This window comes from Bombus terrestris, chromosome 18 (assembly GCF_910591885.1).
Source record: "Bombus terrestris chromosome 18, iyBomTerr1.2, whole genome shotgun sequence".
Classification (NCBI taxonomy): domain Eukaryota; kingdom Metazoa; phylum Arthropoda; class Insecta; order Hymenoptera; family Apidae; genus Bombus; species Bombus terrestris.
The window spans coordinates 3,954,648-3,976,083 of record NC_063286.1 but is presented as its reverse complement, the minus strand read 5'-3'; the positions used below and the strand labels follow the sequence as shown (position 1 = coordinate 3,976,083).

Sequence of the window (21,436 nt, the reverse complement as noted above, 5' to 3'; positions counted from 1 at the left end):
TCCTGAAATAGTACTTTTGTTTTTCATATTCTTTTTAGTTTATAGCTTTCCATCTTTTTATTCTTTTTCTTCTCTTTTTCTAGTATGCTTGTTCACATTCCGATCTTTCCTTTTACAATTCCTCCTATAATTAACCCAATATTACAATCTACACATTTTATCATGCAATCATCATGCGGATAAAATATATGTATATAGACACAAAGGCTGCACATAACTTTGATATATTTATATAAATAAAAGATAAGTGGTGTGACTGGAATAACAGACAAGATATAAATTTTATGTCTTGTTTATGGTTGTAATTTATTCCAAATTATACTTCATACGACGTTATAATTTATAGAGGGGATAAATAAATCCTCTGATAGTTGTTATTATAGAATATATTCATATTCGTATACGATCATCAATGAGGTACGGAATAGACGTGACATCTGTGATGACATCGTGACATCCAATGCTTTCTTGTGTCTCACGTTTTAGAGGATACCTGATCCTCCATACCATTTTTGTATCGCATGTGACATTATCGATTCAGTGCAGTAGTAGCAGTAGTAGCAGTAGTAGCATAATCAATGCAACAATGTTAGAGATTAATACATAAATCATATAAAATGTATGTATGCATATTATCTTAAACATAGGAAAAGATAGAGTTTTATTAAAGAAATTTTAATAAGGTTTGGAACCAATTAAATTTTTTGAGTTAAGATGATCTTGATATTTTCAGTGGAAAAATATGAAAAAATTAATTTTTAAAGAATAAATTATATGGCACTATCAGAAGCAAAGTTTCGGGAGTTAGGGAAAATTCTCGGTGGGCTGGTAGAAATTTGAGGCCGTTCTACGTAGAATTTAATATTTGTACCAAGAACAATGTGGATAAAGTTATAGCAGTAAATTCTTTCTAATTGTTGTAAACAATGAGAAAACATGTATGCTAGACATCAGGGCCGAAATGCCCATTGGAGAGCTTGGAAAACTTTAGGTGAATCGGTAGGGATTGGTAATCGTTGTACATAAAATTTAATTAATGAACTAAAAGTGCAGGACCACTCGTATCGATAATCTCCCAGTAAAAATTTAAGTTCCAGTTCGTCCCTGGGTACGTTAACAGAAATTAATGATAAAACCAAAAAAAAAAAAGTAATATGGTGCAGGTTAGCAATTAGGGCAGTCTTACATGATTAATTAATACTTGATCTATTTAATCTCTAACTAGTGTTATCTTATCTTACTACTATCATTTTTAGTTTTTAGAACTTTTTTATTTTTATTATTTAATTGTGCTGTAGTATGATATATATTCGTAATTTCATCTTCTTCGATATTTTTAAACCAATATTTATGTTAGTTATCTGAAGATTATTTAAATAAAAAATCTTTTTTATTTCTTACTGATTATTTATATCCAAAAATTATTTAATGTATTATATTATAAACACAATTATCTTGGCTTGGAAATTTACATATGTATATCATTTAATGATATTGTAAATTAATAGTATTTCTTTCTTTCGGAATTTAGTCGGTAAGAATGGTCAAGATTATTGAATAAGGATATTAATAACATTCGTTATCACAATCTTTTAGTTTGCACTCAGTTTACAAATTTCTAGGAACATTACTTTTAAAATAGTAGGATTCAAAAAGTTTCTTGATCAAATATTATTGCAACTTTTTTACATCGAATTTTTCTTTGAATAAAAAATCTCATTAATTAGCAGAGGTAAATTCATCTTTGAAAATCAGCCGATTTTTTAAAGGAATATTTGCAAATTGTAGCTCATTTACAAATATCAATTACCATAAAAAGTTACCTGATACAGGAGTAGAATATCTAAATAAAATTATTATTATTTAAATAATTATTACTAATAAATCATAATTATTAAATAATAATTGAATTATCATTATAAAATACAATTTAATTGTAATTGTTGAATATATAGTACATTTGTATTGTAGTGAGAGTGGGGGAACCTAGAGCGAAAACACAAACAAATATGTATCCTCTCCCTAGTATGTGCGTAAGCGTCGTATGGTGGTCTAGGCCTCCGTTGAGAAAAGAGAGCAATGCGCAGTGTGAAATCTCGTGCCTTAGGCCTCCGGCGAGTAACTCATGTGGCGAGCAAAGTTATGTGAATATTCAAATAAAGTTCTTTGTAATACCTCTTCAAATTCTCTCCATACCTTAACAATAATAAATAAACAATTCTATTTACATCTTCTACTCTTGTATATTTTTACGATATAATTATGATAAATAGAATATTTTAAATTCTCAAGAATCACTCGAAATTCTAAAATATTGATTTACCTTAAGAATAAACCTACAACGAAAAAGATATCATTAATATGTTATTTCTCAAATATTTAACTTTTTCGAAGAACCAAACATTTATAAACGAAGTAACTAATCTTTTATCAAGTTTTTAATGCAAATATTTCACTGTTTCTCGTGTCGTATTTCCTACTGTAAAGATACATACATACATATATGTATGACGTAAATAATGACCTCATAATGACCTCTTCATAATGATTCTTCAGAATAATTATCCCATATCAATAGTAGTTATATAACAGTAAATTATCAACAAGAACTATTACTTAAGAATAGATTGTATAAAATTTGACTAATTTTAGTCACCAGTAGCATTCCTCTGTTATCTGTTACATTGAGTATATTCGTCGATTATATATATATATATATTTGCTGTTTCAATAACAAAATTCAGATGTAATCTTATTTTATCACTACTTAATATAAAATCATCGCTGTATCAGAGTATCATAATTTGCATCTTTTTCATTTCTTAACAATTTTTTTTAATTTTCGAAATCTTGCACTGTATTATTATTTATAAACGTACATTAAATTTATGAATTATACATTTTTTATCGAAGTATTCGGAATATCGTTTTACCTTTCTTTGATTAAAGAAATTTTCACTGTATTATTAATTAAAATTTTGGTTAATTTATTAATCGTAATGAGAAGAAGAACGAAATATTAAAGGCGTATAAAAAATAGTACAGGAAGTCACCAGTTGAAGAAAAAAGAAACTGTTACAAAATCATCGAAAGAGTCAGATTAGTTAATCGAATTTCCGAGCACACAACATAGATAAAACCGAAAACATAATAGTTTTCCTCTTAAAATTCCCAATCTCTCAGACGTGACGTGTGTTATCTTGGTTTATCGCATATGCGAAGTTGATCACGTCTGTGTACTTTTTCCTTGTTTCATTACAGATCAATCGCGCTAACTGATATTCCTTCATTCAACAGCCGAGTTGAGAAGAGGATGGATCTCTCTGAAATTGTTTAATTAAATTCATTAGACAAGAAAATTTTGAAACCTATTTCTTAATCTTTATTTATTATAAAAAATGAGCGAATTACCAAGATATTCGTTGAAAGAAGTGGCGAAACACGATGGGAAAAACGAAGGGAGCCTCTGGATCGTCATTGATGATATGGTATATGACACGACCGATTATAAACATAAGGTAAGCGAGCAAAGATATAAAAAGAATTACAAAAGATTGTAAAATATGTTCAAAATAAATGAAAAATGAAGTAAATCGTAATTACATTTATTTAATTATAAATTATAAGGTAGAGAAAATGAGAAGAAATCTTTGAATAATTTTTTTGCAATATGGTATTTACGGAAAATGAGAAACTTGTAGCATTAAAATTGAAAATATTTTTTTACACGTTAGGAGTAATTCTTAATCAAAATTTAAAAATTGATTTCAGCATCCTGGCGGAAAAGAGTTATTGGAAGAGTATGCAGGACAAAATGCAACACGTGGATTCGAGGAAATTGGACATTCTTTAGATGCAAGACGTATGTTGAAGACGTTGCTTGTGGGTGAATTAGTGGAGGTAAAAATATATAATTTATATTTTCGCATTATCATTTTATACCTTTTATATAAGTAGTTACAATCGTCAAAATATGTATTTTACATTATAGGAAGATAAAATAAGTAATAGAAGAAAAGAGAATAACGTCTCCACTAAAATGAAAACGCAGAGAAACGGGAGAGGGTATGAAACAATTTTTTTAAGTCAAAGATGTGTTAAAATGTTACAATAAAATAATAGAAAAAATATTAGAGAAATAGTAAAATAAGATAAATTTTGATAAATTGTGAATAGAATATTGAGAGAGAGAGAGAGAGAGAGAGAAGTATTTTTTACATATAAATATTAACAACAAAATAATTTTCATTTGCAGGTTTTTGTCAGTATTATGTTTCAAATGTGTAACGTGACACAAGGAAATAACTGGATAAATCCATTTCTGATTAAATTACATTAATTTATTTTATTCCTTTTTATACTACCAATATACATATAGAGCTAATTATAAATTACTATGTAGAGAAAGAATTATTATTTTTATTAATTATTACGTACAAGTTTGTTAAAAAAAATCGCCTCTTAAAGCTTCTATTCGATGTGAAAGTCGAGAGAATCGAAAGTACATACTCACGTTGGCAGCATGCTAAGTGTATACGAATAAAAAACATGAATCAATCAATGAATCCCGTGAATGAATGTTCATTTGTTTCTAAAACTGTTTTACAATATTGTTCGTTTTGCTGTCTGTCGTTCCATTTATCTCATGCCTACATTAATTCTCGATAATAACTAAAACTTATAGCAAATTAGACGATACTACTAAAGAAGGAAAAATGTAAAAGATAAAATCACATATATATAAATTATAAATTAATTAATATATATAAATTAATCTAAATTTTTTAATAAATTAATTAGTGTCAAAGAATCACACTGTCTTGTCGACGTTGAATGACAATTATTTATAATGTCGTTTCCAGAAAAAAGAAATAATACAAGAAGAAAAAGACAGATACGAAAATAAAAACGGTGTCTCTTTTTTCGATCAACTCATAACTACAAGACAATTAAATTACCAACGCCTTCACTCGTCAAAAAAATTTCCTGCTAAACAAGGAAATTTAAATCCATCCACCCATTATCTGGCCAGTTGCCTTCGATTTTCCCCTCAATTTTGTCGTAGCTACCGGAACATTATCTTCATTAGCCGCAGGTTTTGATGGCTCGCTGTTCGATTCCTTTTTCTTTTCTCCTTCATCCTTCTTCTTTTCTTCCTCTTTCTTCTTCTTCTCTTCTTCCATTTCCTTTTTCCTTTTTTCTTCTTCTTCCCTTTTCTTTTTCTCCTCGTCTTCGGTGTTCTTCCTATCTCCTTCCTCTTTTTCCGACAATGGTTTTGTATCTGTTGGATTTTTCGCTAAACCAGCTTTGCTCTGAGGTGAATTTCCAACCTCTCCTTCCTTCGGATCCTCGGGAATCGGAGACGGTGCCCTCACTTCTATCGAAACTGCTTTTTCTCCACCTTTCTCCAAGCTACCACTGCTCAAAGATTTTAGTAGAGTCTTTTTCAAGATCGGCGTTGCATGGACAGGCTCGGTTACAATTCGAACGGATTTTTGCGATCCTTCAACATCATTCTTACTTTCTATAGGCAACAAAAAATAAAATTACAAATGTACTTTATTGTATGCAATTAATACTAAGAATTATTCGAGTTAAAATCCAAATTCATTGAAATTTTATAGTCTTGTAAATTAATTAATTTTTTAGGGTTACAACGGCGCATTCTTGAATAATATTCATGTGAGTAATTTTTGTCGAAATATGTTATGTAAAGAATTTTTGTATTTCCATTTATTTGATAAAAGCTTTATGCTTTAGTCCAAGATAGTTCTAGTGCTAACATCTTATTTAAAAAAAAGGAGTAAGAAAAATATAAAAATGTCTGAGACAGTCAGAGAAGAATGATTTTCCTTCGTGTCCTAATTTTTTAAACAATTAATTTTGCGTCAACTATAGTGAGCTGATTTTACAAGGTCAACCAGAAGACATGGATCGATTCTCTGCATGAAGAAGCTGTGTCCAAGTTAAGCTTTAGAATTTAGGAAGCTTCAACCTTATTACTACAAATATTTATTATCTCTATAAATAACAATAATAAGGGACATTAGTATAGAAAAAAAGACATAAGTATGAGGAAAAAAGATACACTTACCCCCCTCCTCCTTTTGCTCTGGAACAGGTCTTGCCCGACCTATCATGAATTTCGCGTAGGCAATCCTCGTGGTCGGTGATACTTCCAATAGATTAGGATTGTAATCAACCAAACGATTAGGATCTAACGAGGCCAAGTCCGAATTCTGAGTTTGTAAGTGCCTACGTATACTGCGTCGCGTTTGTTTCATAGTGGCCTCGGTCGTGCTACCAATAGGATCCTTTACGAAAGTGTTCTTCCGGACCATGGCGTTCCAGTCTTTCTTCTTGCTTCCGCTACTCTTTCGACCAATAGCCTTCGCGATTTGACTGAACACATCTTTAGGTTCCTTCTCACTCTGAATCACGGCGTTCACGATGCCCTCTACTATACCGATCTGGAAGTCCTTTTGCAGTCGACGTTCCATCACACGACCTTTCTTGCCAGATACTAATGAAAACAATTATTATTGATTGTCATTTATTATTAATAGCAGGTTGCGGATTTTTTATATCTACAGATACAAAATGCGCATGTGCTTGCAACAATATTTGGTAGTTTCTATTTACATTAGATATTTTTAGACGCGTTTATAAAAATATAATTTTGCATAAATATCCGCAATTTAATTATTAGCCGTATTACTTGTATCATTTTAGTTGATTTACTTTCTTACGCGAGAGAAATGATTTGTCTTTTAGGTAAATTATAATCTTTCTCAAGTTCTTTACACTTTGAGCACCGTATGTGCTCTGACAAGCATACAGCTTGAATTCCTGCGTATTTTCGAAGTGGAGAGTTCGGTCTGATTTACATTTCGATTCGATATACATTTATTGAATTTTAATATGTATATGTGGTATTTTATTTCACAATCTTTCTCCATCTTTCAAGCAACTTGAATATTCCATCCTTCCAGAACCTCCCAGATTTTTTGATGAAGAATTTTTCAATATGACTTTTTACATTGACCAAGAAATTACAAACACTATAATAACATTCTGTGTATAGCACCCATTGCTTTCTTTATTGTTTTATTTAACAGTAGTTAACATTTTTATAGGATGCCGCATGAAGTATGTAAGACGCGAATTCGCATCGGCAGTCCGCAAAGTGTTAATATTAACCTGAATATTTCTGTATCTTTTATATCTTGAAAGAGGAGATGACTGAATACATATTTCTATATTTCTTTGAAGAAATTACTCATATCAAAGCTTCATAGTATATACAACATACACCTGGATAATGTAATATCAACTAATACAAACATAATGTACGTTTTCAATTAAAGATAAACCATACAAGTTTCAGTACTTTTTGTTAGATATAACGTAAATAGTTATCGTATCTCCAACAATAACAAACAATAATCACATGAACTCATTCTCATATTGTTAATCGTAAATTTAAAATAGCAACCGAGTATAACTAATTTTTCGATATTCTATCGCTGTAATCTATGATATGAATCTTAGATTAGTCTTATCTTAGATTAGAATCAAACAGTATTCATGAATTGCATAATAAAATAATGAAACAGGGATAGTTGAAGATACAATATGGCGGAAGCAATTTGAATCTTACGTGCGGCATCCTGTTTGTCGAGCGTTGGTGTTCTCATTCCGTTTTGTCGAAGTATATCAATAAGCTCGTATCGTAACGTGGAAATGTCCTGTCTGATCTCCATTACGTCGTCTTCGGTGATACCGAACTCGTCTCGTTTCCTTTGTTCCGCAGTTACATAACGTCTGATGAGTAATCGCATCACCGTGTCATGTCTTGCCAACGCTTTTTCTCTGGACTTTTTCTAAAAGTTATTTTTAAAGATTTTTTTTAGTTCAGTAGTGGCGATTTCGCGAACATTAATGTAGGATCTTTACTACAATTAGTTTATTTACAAGAAATGGATTAAACAGATGTTCATTAAACAGTAAACGATGATTGTTTAACGTTGACTAATCACAATAACGTATTATAATTAAGACAATTAAATAGTTAATTCACAACTCTCGTCACCACGGATCCAACGCTCTCACAACGCAATTCGCACTCTCTGGCTTCTCAACTCACACTATTAATTCTTTTAGCAATGTCCTTTGCCCCTTAGCAATTCCTTGTCTTTTGTCTTAGCTCCACCACGCAGGTGTTCCGCAACCGCTCGTGGTTAGGATCACGCAGGCCTTTTTCGCAAAACTATTCGATTGAAGGACCGACGATACGTTGTTGGGCCTGTCAATACTTCGGCTTTCTCGCGACATTGTTTATAGTTCACCCGATATATCGTTTCGTCCATGATACTACACTCGGTCATTTTGACAAACACATCTGCCCTCAGATGTTCTCATCACCGCCAATTTCACTTGCACCACTAACTTCAACAATGTCCTACCATTTCATATGATCAGCCGCCGTGGAGGTCGTTTGCGGCCCCTCGTGTTCGCCTTCTCGCTGCATCATGTAATGGTCATTTCGCAAAACTTTTACCGCGCGGTACGGCCCAAGGAACTTCGAATGCAGCTTTAGCCCAGGGCCGGCCTACGTCCTCTTGATCGCCACCAGATTTCCCGTCTTGTACATTGTCATCTTCTTGCGTCTCTTGTTAAACGCCCTTCACCAACAAGAGGTCGAATTGATAGCTCGCCTTCGCGCTACCTGAGATTTTTTTGTAGCCACCTCATTCTCGCTTTTCATTCGCTGCATAAAACTCACGCTAGGCTTTGTTTGTTCGACTGTACAATTCGCACGATACTCTGTACATCCTACGAAAATTTCATCGCAACCGTCCGTGTTGTCTCCACTCGCTCGCATTAAAGTTAATTCGCTGCCGGTGTCTATCAGCGCGGTCAATTTAAAATTTCCGATCTTAATGTCTTTACCACGTTACGTCTGTAACAATTACCACGTACTACAAACCTCTTTAAGGGACTCGCTCAGATTGTCGCACTTTGATGCGATGTGTCCGTAACTACACTTACAGCACTTAAGGCTTCTCGACTTATTCGGACAATTCGCACTCATATGGTCTTTGTCATCACAATTGTAACATCTTGTCTTTTTCACTACATCTCCAGATTGACTGGATTTCTTGTTGTTCTCGATTTTGGCCGGCTTCGCAGTCGACTTTGCTCTACGACACTTCTGTTCCTCGTACATAATTAATCTTTTCCTTAACGCTTTGATTGACGTAGCGCCGTACAGTGTAGACTTGTTGCTTTTGTCACGTAAAATAAAAAAGGGGTAGCTTAGACGGAAAGAAAAATAAAATGTAACAAAAAAAAAGCAAGAGAATTTATTTCTTGAACTCTGAGTTTACACTGGTTATGATTTGGTTCTGAGCTCCAGCCGTGACTTTCCAAGACTGAAGCTCTTGCAATTTGACTTTCGGTGAGATCTGTTTCTTTTTTGTTTGTCACCCTTCAATATCCCCACTACCCTGTAGGCGTACGTAACCGTTGCTACGCTTCTAGAACATTCGGTGGAAGGACCGTTGGGATATCGATGACTTATTAGGCACTTCGGCGATATACATTGTCGCCAAGTTCGCCGCATCTTTATCTCCATCATCGGTCCATTGGATTTGAAGGGCGCCGATCGTGACACTTTCTTCGTCTACTATTCCGTCTATAATGTGTTCCACTTTTGCTTCCTTTTCCATATCCACAAGGCTGGTTATTTCAAGCATGCGATACATATAAGCCAAGCATGCTTCTTCATTTCTCTGTTTCGTTTCTCTGAGTAACTGGTGCACTTGACGATTATTAATTTTTTTAGAGAATTTTTTAATCAGCCCTCTCTTCAGCTCATGTCAAGTCCTAGTATAGCACTCGAAACTCGCAAATGTTTTTGCTGATCTTTTCAGCAGTCTCCTCACATAAATCGCCCTCTGTCCTTCTGACCACTTGCACATGTCTGCAATTTTCTCGAACGACTCGAACCATCGGCCGACATTTTCGCTGTTATCACCACTGAACGACTCTAATGTATCTTCGACGTCTTTGAAGCTCAATATCAAACCAACACATGGGATCCTGGTGCACCCCTCGCGTACCTCTCCTGCATTCTCTTACGTCTTTTTTATCGTTTTCATCCATGGCCGCTTGCAGCCGCGCGCGTAGTTCAATTTTTCTGCCCGTTGTTTTTAACCCTAAACTAGCGAGGCGCGCTCTCAACTCTTTCGTCCTCAGCTTTTCCAGGTTTTTCAGCTCTCTGCACGCTTCCTGAGCCGCGCTGGTCTGTTGACCCTTCACCGCTTGTCAATCCCTTAAGATTCGATTGTCCAGCCCTATACGCTCGATTCAGCAATCAATACTGACTTTGCACCGGATATTGGTAAGTTCATCTGTGCGAGCTCATTCCTTGATTCTTGCAGCGTCAAACTTTCTTCACTTGATAATTATTCGTCTTCAACGTTTGCCATTTTTATTTTTTCAACACTACACTAATGTCAACGGTCAACGATATCGTCTTTTATCGCACCACGCACCGGCAAATCCAAAACTAGCACGGATAGTTCTGTTAAACATTTCGTTTTCTGTCTTGTCCAATCCCGGGCGAGCACCAAAAATTGTAGGATCGTTACTACAATTAGTTTATTTACAATAAATGGATTAAACAGGAAACGATGGTTGTTCAACGTGAACTGATCACAATATTTTAATCAAGTCGCTCGACTTAATATAATTATAATAACTATAATAAAATAAATATAATAATTATAATACGTATTATAATTATTATAATTATTAACTAGATAGTTAATTTGCAACTCCCGTCACCACGGATCTAACGCTCTCTCTTGACAGAGCTATTCGCTCTCTCTGACTTCTCAACTCACACTGACTGTTAATTCGTCTTTGTCCCTTAACGACTTCTTATATTTTGCTTAGTCTCACGTTTTTTGTCTTAGCCCCAACACGCACGTGCGCTGTAACCGCTCGTGGCCAGGATCACGCAGGCCTTTTCCACGAAACTATTCGATTGAAGGACCGACGATACGTTGTTGGGTCTGTCAACACTTTAACTTTCTCGCGACATTGTTTATAGTTCGCTCGATATCTCTTAGGCCTTTCGTTCACAATACTACATTAATATTACAATTCTAAATTCTTATGTTAGACACCCGCTAAATTTAAATATTAGATTCAGCTAGAACCAAATATACGATAATCATTTATTATTCACATTATAGTACCACGCCAGAATAATTTACTTATAATTCTCAATAAGAATTGATTGTAAACTACTTCCAAATAAAAAAAAATTCTTGTTATATTAAGTCTGTCTCTAACAATAAATTCAACTGCATTTAAGTTCCCATCCTTAAGTTCCTTTATACTTAAATTTTTTCGTCCTTGAAATCTTAACCGTTTTTTCTCTTTTTATGGCTCTTTATCTCTTCATCTTCTTCGAATTTTCTTGCTCCTGATCGTTTCATATTTTTAATTTTTTTTATCCTTTAAGTCTCTTCATTCCTACATCTTTTGTTATTAAGTTCAAAGTTCCTTTATTTCATGTTGCTACTTTATTAAACTACTTTACTTCTAAATATAAGTTTCTTTTGTATCTAACAATCATAATATTATAATATCATTTAAATTAGAACAGTAATAATTGAAGTATGTACACACAATCAAAGATCTGGTTTGCCGCCCGGTCTTCCCGCACTTGATGATCCTACTGAACGTTTTGCCGGTTGGAACCATGTTAAATGGAGGAGGCACAGTGTCACCATCTTCGAAGTAACTCATCCATAAGTGACTTCTGGCGAATTTCCATTCAGTGTCAGCTCTTTCCTACGTATTACATTAGCCGAATGATTCATTGATTATTTAATAAGAATAAACTCCGAATAAAAATATTTTATAATATATTGTACCGAGATGATTTGATAGGAATTAGACATCATGGCAATAAGCATGTTCAGTAACACGATAACGTTTATGACGGAGTAAGAACCGAACATAAGAAGCGCCCAGAATCTGGTGAAGCTTTTTATTCCAGTTAGATCAAACGACATCAGATCTACCATACCGAAACTGGCCCAAAAAAGCGATTGCGATGTCTCGAACAAACTGAAAATAGTTGTTGAGAAAATCAAAATTTGTGATTATATTAATTACAAAAGCCACAAGAAGTTTAGTAAAATTGTCAGATAATCTTTTCAGGTTTCAATTTCGTTACATGGTAAAAGCTCTTTTATCGTGGTTGTTACAGTCGTTACATACTTGGCGAAACGTCTCCAAATCGAACAAGCCTTCTCCTGATTATCAAAATCAGGTAGATCCGGAAAATCCTTCATATGATAACACTTTTGTTTCTCCAAATCCGCATAATACCACATTAGTTGATTCATTCCTAAATCAAACAAGACCTTCCATTTCTTTAATCCTTTTATCATTAATAATGATAAAAACATTTGAACTTTGGAATTCTTAAAGCAAGATGATATCTTTAGTTTGGAAACAGATTAATGAGTTTCAAGGAGTGTGAATAAATGAACGTGAGAAAGTAGCTTACCGCAGCCAAAGGCGAACAGCACCAGAGTATAAATGAAGAAGAACTTGATAATGTCTATTATCATCCTCCCCAGGGAAATTTGAAGTGGCCCGAGGTGAGGGTTCACGCTGAATATGTGAACTAGCTTCAAAAAACTGAAAACAGGCTATAGTTTTCACTTCAAAATTAACGTCACCTTCGTTCAACCAAATATTTTATTACTTGATTTGCAACGTCACTGCAATCACTAATTTAAGAAGAAATAATCTTTTCTGATAAAAACGAAAAGAATGTCCTTTAAGTCAATAGTTTCAGGTAATCATTCTTTTCAGAATTTCATCTTTTTTACTAAATTATCGTAAATGAGTAAATCTGGATAATACTGTGTTACCTGAAAATCATACCAGCTGCAAAGGCTCCCTCAGAAAGAAGCATAGGGTCGAAGGCGTGCCATTGATCTCTGGGATACCAAGGATCTAGGCCATTCCAGTATTCCCTCTATTACACAAATGATATAGAATAATCATTATATCTTCGATTAAATTAAATGGTTCTATTAGTTCATGTTTTGAGAACTTGATATTAAAAAAAGACGCTATAAGGTACGTAACTTTTTTTCATGGACATATTAACAATTAGAAAGTAGAGAAAGATATATTACCTGAACTACAATCCATGCGGTTACTCGTAACATTAACCAAATCACGTAAAACATATTCTGAACGAAGTCCACTATATTCCAAAGGTCTGATATATACTCCAGCAACCCATCCGACCATAATGATCTCATTTCGCCTATTACCAGACCTAAAAAATTTAAGCTAGTTAATCTACTCGTTAATCGCCCTAAAATAAACAACAATAAACTAAACTGCACATAAGCAATTTTTAAAATAAAATAAAATAACGTAAGGGAGGAAATATTGATTGTCCTTCTCTTGTTTTAAGCAAGCGTTCATCAAGGTCTGTTTACTGATTACGTAGATGATGACACCGGATTCGACGAAACCAGGAATGCAGCCACGTTCCCGTCTTTTCCATCCGGCCAGTATCTCGTGCATCCAGGCGTTCCCAAATAATTCGATTACCAGGTACTCGATACGTTGTGACGCCATCCCGAGAAGCACTAACGCAAATTCCAATCAGCTCGAGTCCTCGTTGCTCATTATAACTAAATTTCTAACAATTAATTCTTTTAACCGCCGTCCCTTCATTGAAAGTCTTGGCGGAGGAGCTGAGTGAAAACTTTGTTCTTTTCCAACGCGTAATTAGAAGTCGAATGTTAATTTGATTTCTTATTTTTAGAACAACGATAAATTTGTTTTCCATTCTATTGAGTTTGATTAGAGTAAAAATAAGAATGGTTTGAATTGTGCAAGAATTTGTTGTTTCATAAATGTTCTTTATTTCGCTATTACTTTAACTATTAAATTAGTTACTTATTGAATTATTTAATAGTATTTAATAATACCGAATTAATTAATCATCGCATTTAATCATTGAGAGAATTTGGAAAGGAGGAAGATTTAGATTTGTGGAAATTAAGTAACAAATTTCAGAATTGCAGAATTTTATATATAAAGATTAATGGGATAACTTTTTTAACTTATAACTAATAAGTTATAAATATTCTTAAATTATAATGAAAGCAAATTGATAATTTTTTTTAATAGATAAAATTGATCAGAACATAGAGAGACTTACTTAAGAAGAACGCATAGGAAGAGGAGTGACAGATGAATTTGACGAAAGGTTTCTTCATGAACAGACCCATTGGTGACGTTGGCGAGAGCATATAGATTGTGCTGTACACTGGAAACATGGCGCCGAGCTTCCCGATCTCTATGAACTGTCCGATCATACTTTTTCTTCGAAAGCCAGGCAAACCGTCGTACCAGATAGCAGCCAGTAATTGTTGAACATTTGGGTGAGCCACGAACTTCAAATAACGTTAAAAATACTTAGTATTAATCATTTGGAAATTGAAGTTCTATCAATTCATCGTTAGTTACTCATTTGTCAATCTTGCAGATATTGCATTAGTTGTTTGATATCAAAGTTGTAACGAACATAATAATATTATAATAAGAAAATGTTGTAAATTGAATTAGTAGATTTACTTTATATAAAAACATAACTTATTTCACCTGTTTCTGTTTGTATTTAATAGCAAGCTTGAGTCGATCCAGGGTTTGTCTTTCTCCAGGTTCCCAATTTTCGCCATGCGGATTATAATTCAACATTACCTCCAATTCCAGAGAGGTACGTGCGTGATCCAACAGGGCTGTAGCAAAATTTTGTGTTTGCTCCCGCATCTCCTATGATAGAAAATTAATTTTAATATACACCTATTTATTTAAAAGCTGTTGTAATAACAATGATAAGGGGTCGTAAATTAATTTATTATTACATTATACTCGAAACGAAATTCTTGTTCCATATGACTCAATCGACGAAGTTCCCAGGAGAGTTCGAAAGCGGTCAGAAGAGGGTCTCTCGATGATAAGGCGATTAAAGATGGTGATGTAAGCGCGCGATACGCGTTTATTCGCGCCTGAGAATGTCTCAAAGAATCCTGTTCGCTGGATGTCACACACTCGTCGCAACCACATCTTAGGGAAAATTGAAACGAATGAAAAATGTTGATAACGAAATATTATTGAATAAAGAGTATTAAAAATTGAATACAAATAGTAGAAAATTGTTAGCAAACAAAAGAGTGAGATGTTTGAAAACTTCCAAAGAATTTTGAAAAAATTATATTTTTCATAAAAGTTAAATGATGAATGAAAGGAAAATTAATTTAAAGTTAGAATAAATTTGTCTATAGGGTGGCTGAAGGTAACTAAAACGAGCGTAATGCTATTAGTATTACAGTGAAGGCAAAAATCTAACCTCAAAATCGGGCTGTCATATTTTTTAATAGAATCTAATGCAAGCACGTTACTGCTCGGCACGTTTTGAGATCAGCACGTGCCACTTCTACAATAACATAATTAGCACGTTTAATCGAATAACTGCACCGTAAGCGGCAGATGAGTATTGGCATGAAGCCAAAAAATACAGAATAACTAGTCTAGTTCGATTTAAAATATTCGAATTAACACTGTTTTGGTCGATTTTAGACAATTGTTCATAGATAGATAAGAAAATCTGAAAATTAAAGAAATTTATTTTCGTTTAAAGTTCAAAACTCTTGGTCTAAGTGTATGCATGTAATGAAACGAATTAATAATGACGATGCTTTGTGAATGAATCTATTTCATTGTAGAACGATACCTGGCATCGTGAGGAGTGGGAAGCGTGGCACCACGATCTAGGAGGATTTTTAGAATTTCATAATTGTTCTTATGTGCTGCCAAAATCAGTGGGGTTATATCTGGTGTAAAGTTCGACGATGATCTGTCTACAGCTTCCCAACTCTGTAGAAAAATCCATGAAATTGTAATAAAAATAAATGAATTTGTGTGCTTTATAATAGCGAAATTTTCATATCTGTTTTCTTGAAATTTATAATATTAAATTAGGAAAATTACGAAATTCACAAAATTTCATAAAACTCTGCAAACTCGTTTTCGAAGAATTTCACAATTTTACAATCATTTTGTATAAATAAATCTCTAATGAGGTTCACAAACATAATTGAAAGGAATGACGAAGATCATTAGCCCTATATCTATTGGTCAAAAATGTTTACATATAATCTTCGAACTAAAATTTAATAACGAAAAATCAATCTTTGATATATCGATCTTAAATTTTTAAAATATAAATAATATAGAATTTATTTTCAGTAGAAATGAATTGGGGCATTATAACATAGGAGATACAGAAAAAGTTAACTCTTAACTCCTTTACGTAGGAAGACTACGAATTTATCAAGTGAGACGAGTTAGCTTATCTTCCTCAGTTAACAGATTAATTGGCGAAAGAGAGAATATTTTATCTAAAAAAATTAATCTTACGTAAGGTTGACCAGGCTCGTGTATTTTTTCCTCCCATTCGAGAAGGATCTCCACAGCTTCCACGTACTCTTCTTTTATGGCGTGTAAGAGTGCATCCTGTAGGAGGAAGCAGAAATTATGTTGGTCGTGTACTATGCTTTTAAACGCGTGGACCCGCCGGTAGAAACTTTATCGGTATTGTGCACTATATGTTACCATTTTCGTTGTATCATCCGTGTATTGTATAGCCAATTTACAACACAATGTAATATTATCTGTTACGTAACTTAAAGAAAAAAATATCCGAGAAAAGATCGATGATTTATTAGCAAGCATAATAAAAGAGAAATAAAACTCGTTGTAAAGTTTAATTGTTAATTATAATGGAAAATGTTACCTTCACTTGAATGCCTAAGTCGAGAAGTAGTCTGATGAGTTCAACATTCTCGTTCTCAATGGCGGCGATCAGAGCGGATCGGTTAAGAGGATCCACGCAGTTGATGTTGAGGATCTCTGGATGATCCTTGTTCTCTTCCAATAGTCTGATTCATAATGTTTAATTTTTTCTATATAATTTTTACATTTCCAGTTTTTCTTTCTTTTGGAGACGATCACAATAAAGTTTTAATTTTAAATGTTCAAGTATAGGTTATGGATCTCCATTATCAACTATATCTCACAATCTTATAATTTTAGGTCGTCAGCTTTATTTTCTACTTATAGCTACTTAACCTACATTAATATACATTTATCACCTATATATGCAAAGATCTCGAAAACATGAAATATTCTCTAACAATGTCCCTCTGAAGGCAGCATAAACTTCAAATTCAACAAATAGAAACTTAAAATCATGAAATATTCTCTAAGAGGAACGAAGCTTGCAAAAATATAAAATTCAACAAAGAACTCGTACTCGTCACGCTTTCTTGATAAATCCATCTCAAAATCATCATAGTTGTTCAATCGCCCCTTGGCTTTCTAGCGGACTTTGGCTATTCAAGAGGAAATTACTCAAAGTAGTGACCTTGATAACATGTTTCAAGGCTATCGAAATCAGTGAAATGTATCCTATTCTAATTGCTACCGACATCTATGCACGAAATCACATTGTATCGCGTAGGAAGAATAATCTTTTTGTCCCTCTGCCGTCTCGAATACCATCCTTCGAGAAACGAATGCTAAGTAGCAGAAGTAACGAAGCAAGAAATCAAGCAACGATCCTCTCCCAACTTTGAGATCGATGCACCCTTCCCTCCTCCATCATCCCCGTTGCCATCCTTGACGATTTATCTTCCGGACAGACACGAAGGATTACCTTTTGACAGTGGCACAATCACCTCGTTCCGCGCTGAGCAGGAAGTGCTTCTCAACTGGGCCAAGACTGTAGTCCGAGGGCGGGTTTAAAGATTGCACCGATGGCGCTCTCGCCTCGTTCGCGAGAAGATTCTGCTGCGACTCTGATGGATTCATCTTGCAAGACTCGTGTCTCCCGCGATACTCACGTGGACTGGTTCATCGATCACACAGGAAAAACCTACGAACGTTGAATGATTGTTAAATCCAGAAAGGTTCACATTTTCAAATGTTTATTGTTATTTGGGTGGATGTTTCCATTTCGGGTGAAGAGATAACGGTAGATAGAAATTGTATAATGAAAGTTGCATGAATTTTGAAATTCCTTGCCCGACCTCCTGGAGGACATTGACAGAGAATCGTGTAGCAATATGGAAGATTAGATGAGCAGAGAGAACGATCAAATATACCAAGATCTGACCCGAAACCCATATATTATTCATAAAACATGAATAAAATGTGAGACATATCTGAGACGTAGAGCTTTAAGATTCATTTACAATCGTATAATCTCAATTTAGAATTGCCTTTCTTTTGGAGTATGTTTAAAAAGATGTACGATGAACAATGTTTGAACAGATTAGTAACTATGAATTAAATCTTGAGCTCTGATCATATAATCTCAGAACATTATTCACAAAATGCCATGGAAACGACGTTATACGTTTCAAGAGCTGAAACAGTATATGGACACTATCTCGGTGATACAATAGATTACAAGTAAGTACGTAAGTTACAACGCTACGTGGGTGAATGCGATCTCGATTTGTGATACGATTTCCCTCGTAGTATGTTCAAAAAATTGTATATAGTATATACAATATGACGGATGAAGAAACGTTTGCACGTATCCATAGCTATAAATTTGTGGCGGCACTCGACGACGGAACTTTCCGACGGCTTTGCGACACAAAGCGCTATATCATCAAAGCGTAAGGTCGACATGCTTAATGTACCATCGATATCCCTACAGTATTTTCGTCGAATATTCGGAAGAATGCATACGCAGCAACGGTCGCGGACGTCTAACGAATGCGAGCGTAGTGGGGATATCGAGGGGAAACAAAGAAAAGAATCCGTTCGGTTTTAAACAAAAGATTCATTCCGTTTCGAACAGCGAAGTGCGAAGGATCTAGTGTAACAGTGAAGCAGACACATTCGAGAAGCGCGATTGTTGATTGTTGACTGTTAATTGTTAAATAAATTTTATTGTTGGATATCGAGAGTATTTCTTGAGCACTTACATCTAACATGCACCCCAAATTAAATAAAAAATGTGATAAAGAAAATTCGTCTGAAAGTGTAATATTGAAATTTGAAATGTACAGGCAGCTGGAAAATGAATCGAAAATTAACTTGACGGATCGCGGTATCCAGATTAAGTTCTCTTAGATTAAATATCGAAATTGAATTATGGATTTCACAGAGGAAATGCGGAGCAATCGATAAGTATGACGTATATCCACGTTCATAAGATTATCTTCGGATCATTACAAAGGAATCCTGTATTCTCTGCTCAATCCGAGGAACTACTTACCCTTTTGTCATGATCCCTTTGTCTTGCGACTTTTTCGCTGCAAATGCAACTACATGAACAATATGAAAGTAATATAGCTATATTCTCCTATAGTAGAGCATTTTCGCAGTATTAGGTTCATCGAGAAGATTATGAAAAATACTAAGAAACTTTCACTGCTGTTAAAAACCTTGATCGATAAACTATTTCAGAGCAAAATGTTTCGTAAAAGTTACATTAGAAAAATTTGTAACACAGTTTTCACAGGCTTCTTTAGAAAGCTTTTTTAGATTACAGCTTTTACAAGATTATTTTGATAAGAAAATGTTCAATACTGAGGATCAGAGGCCTTGAAAGAACATTGTAAAAATAACAATGAAAAGTTCAATAACGAAAAGATAAATTGAATCGCTAAATAAATGTAAGATAATCGTAAATCTAAATATTTCTTTCTTTTCGTACTATCATCACGTATATTACTTTTTCTTTTGTTTATCTTTAGATCTTGTTCAATGTAAATTACGGATAACATTGATTCATTGATAACATTGATAACAGATTCAAATTTCAACTAGAGTTTTCTTTTCGTGGAGAAGCTTCTGAAATTGTGTGTTCGATTACACGAAATACGGTCACATTAGTGAAACAATTCCATTGACCAATCAACATAGATGTAGTTATCCAAGAATCGCTATCTATATGCAGATGCGCTAGTTACAATAAATAGTAACTAGAAGATAGTTCTAGATATAATCGATAGATTTAATCGATAGTTTTAAGATATTCTTTTGTTTTTATCCCTAGTCGATGTAACAAAGTGCAATAAAGGTTATTCAGCTCAGAACGGTGTGATAGATTTATCTAAAGAATAAACTAATAGCTATTGTGATCCTACCTCTAAATACAGAAATAAGAACAAATTTTCACAAGTTTAACTGGACTTAACTTACACCACGGATTCGTCGATCATTTTAAACTATTCTAAACAAATCCTCACTACATCTACACACTATACACACACGTAGTCAGTCGTACCTCGTAGTTTCTCTAGATCAACGTGAACCGTTGTCGGCCATCGCGATCTTCATCAACTCAATCTTCGATCGACTCAACGAACTCCTGCTCTACTCTGGTCTACTGGCCTCTCACTCGATAGCTCCAATCGTTTTGAAACTTGGTCACAAGTGACAGCGGAATAAAGCCGTGCGTTCACCAAAGCTCTGGATAGTTGGTCGAAGCCATAGGACGTCGGTCAGCTGGGGCATGGATTAGGCACAAACTCGTGGATCGCATCGAAAGAGGAACGCCTGGTGATCACATTGTGTATCCACGTGCACGAGATCCGAAGAATCTCGCGAGTCTATCATAATTCTTCGGATTAATGGACCACGACGGAGAAAAAGCACGGAAGAGACGAAGGGATGTTCGGAGACATTTCAGCCCCGATCGTTCTTCTTCGTTTGTTTCTGGACACGAGTTAATATGGCAAAGGAACCGCAGAATTTTTGTCGTCATTTATGAGGATGTGTTTGTATCGTATGGTATACGTGTAAACAGCTTCAACGAATTTCCTCCGGGTTGATTGGGAGAAATAGCGACATTTAGGGGGGTTAATAGTTTGGGTGGTTTCCTTCTTTCTTTCCCTACGAAGTTTCGCTTGGTTATTTTGGCTTATTTCCGTTTTAGTGGTAGATGGATTTTTTCATGATGACTGTTCTTTATGGAAAGAGTAAATCGATTTTATTCTCATTATTATTTCCATGTTATCCATTGTTATTTGTACAAAAAGGTGAATGCTGATTGCTTGAATGATGCTTCGAGAAGGATCGACTTGGGAATTGGACATACCATCGTTGGAAGAGTTCAAGCTTTATCAGGATAAATGAAGCATATTGTGTAGGTAATTAGCTTGGAATTGAGTGGTAAAAATATTTAAAGGGATTAAGTAGACAGGAAGAAGTGTAAGTGGAATCTTCTTATTTTTTCAATAAGGATGTTTCCTTCTTTTTTAATAATATTTCCTCGTTTTTAATAAGACAACAATATTCT

At 34.2% G+C, this 21,436-nt stretch overlaps 2 protein-coding genes across 4 annotated transcripts; one reads left to right on the top strand and one right to left on the bottom strand.

The window, feature by feature from the left end:
• Nucleotides 1-2,969: 2,969 nt before the first annotated feature.
• On the top strand, nt 2,970-4,565 carry LOC100643788 (cytochrome b5). The gene is made up of 4 exons (XM_003402075.4): nt 2,970-3,518; nt 3,772-3,900; nt 3,992-4,065; nt 4,256-4,565. Exons 1-4 carry the CDS (start codon nt 3,399-3,401, stop codon nt 4,290-4,292), a joined length of 360 nt encoding a protein of 119 aa, XP_003402123.1. The 5' UTR covers nt 2,970-3,398; the 3' UTR covers nt 4,293-4,565.
• On the bottom strand, nt 4,272-20,591 carry LOC100651056 (transient receptor potential protein). 3 transcript variants are annotated; one of them, XM_003402132.4, is made up of 18 exons: nt 20,423-20,590; nt 17,834-18,052; nt 16,913-17,057; nt 16,537-16,632; nt 15,851-15,993; nt 14,982-15,183; nt 14,719-14,889; nt 14,276-14,510; nt 13,545-13,697; nt 13,233-13,378; nt 12,963-13,069; nt 12,593-12,726; nt 12,301-12,430; nt 11,952-12,147; nt 11,704-11,868; nt 7,661-7,883; nt 6,095-6,523; nt 4,272-5,524 (listed from the first exon to the last, which is right to left on the bottom strand). In XM_003402132.4, exons 2-18 carry the CDS (start codon nt 17,986-17,988, stop codon nt 5,004-5,006), a joined length of 3,351 nt encoding a protein of 1,116 aa, XP_003402180.1. In that variant the 5' UTR covers nt 17,989-18,052; nt 20,423-20,590; the 3' UTR covers nt 4,272-5,003. The 3 variants fall into 3 exon arrangements, with proteins under 3 accessions (XP_003402180.1, XP_020723169.1, XP_048270013.1); XM_020867510.2 differs by having other exon boundaries at nt 5,508-6,021; nt 20,423-20,591; XM_048414056.1 differs by lacking the exons at nt 4,272-5,524; nt 7,661-7,883 and having other exon boundaries at nt 6,489-6,523; nt 20,423-20,591.
• Nucleotides 20,592-21,436: the final 845 nt, after the last annotated feature.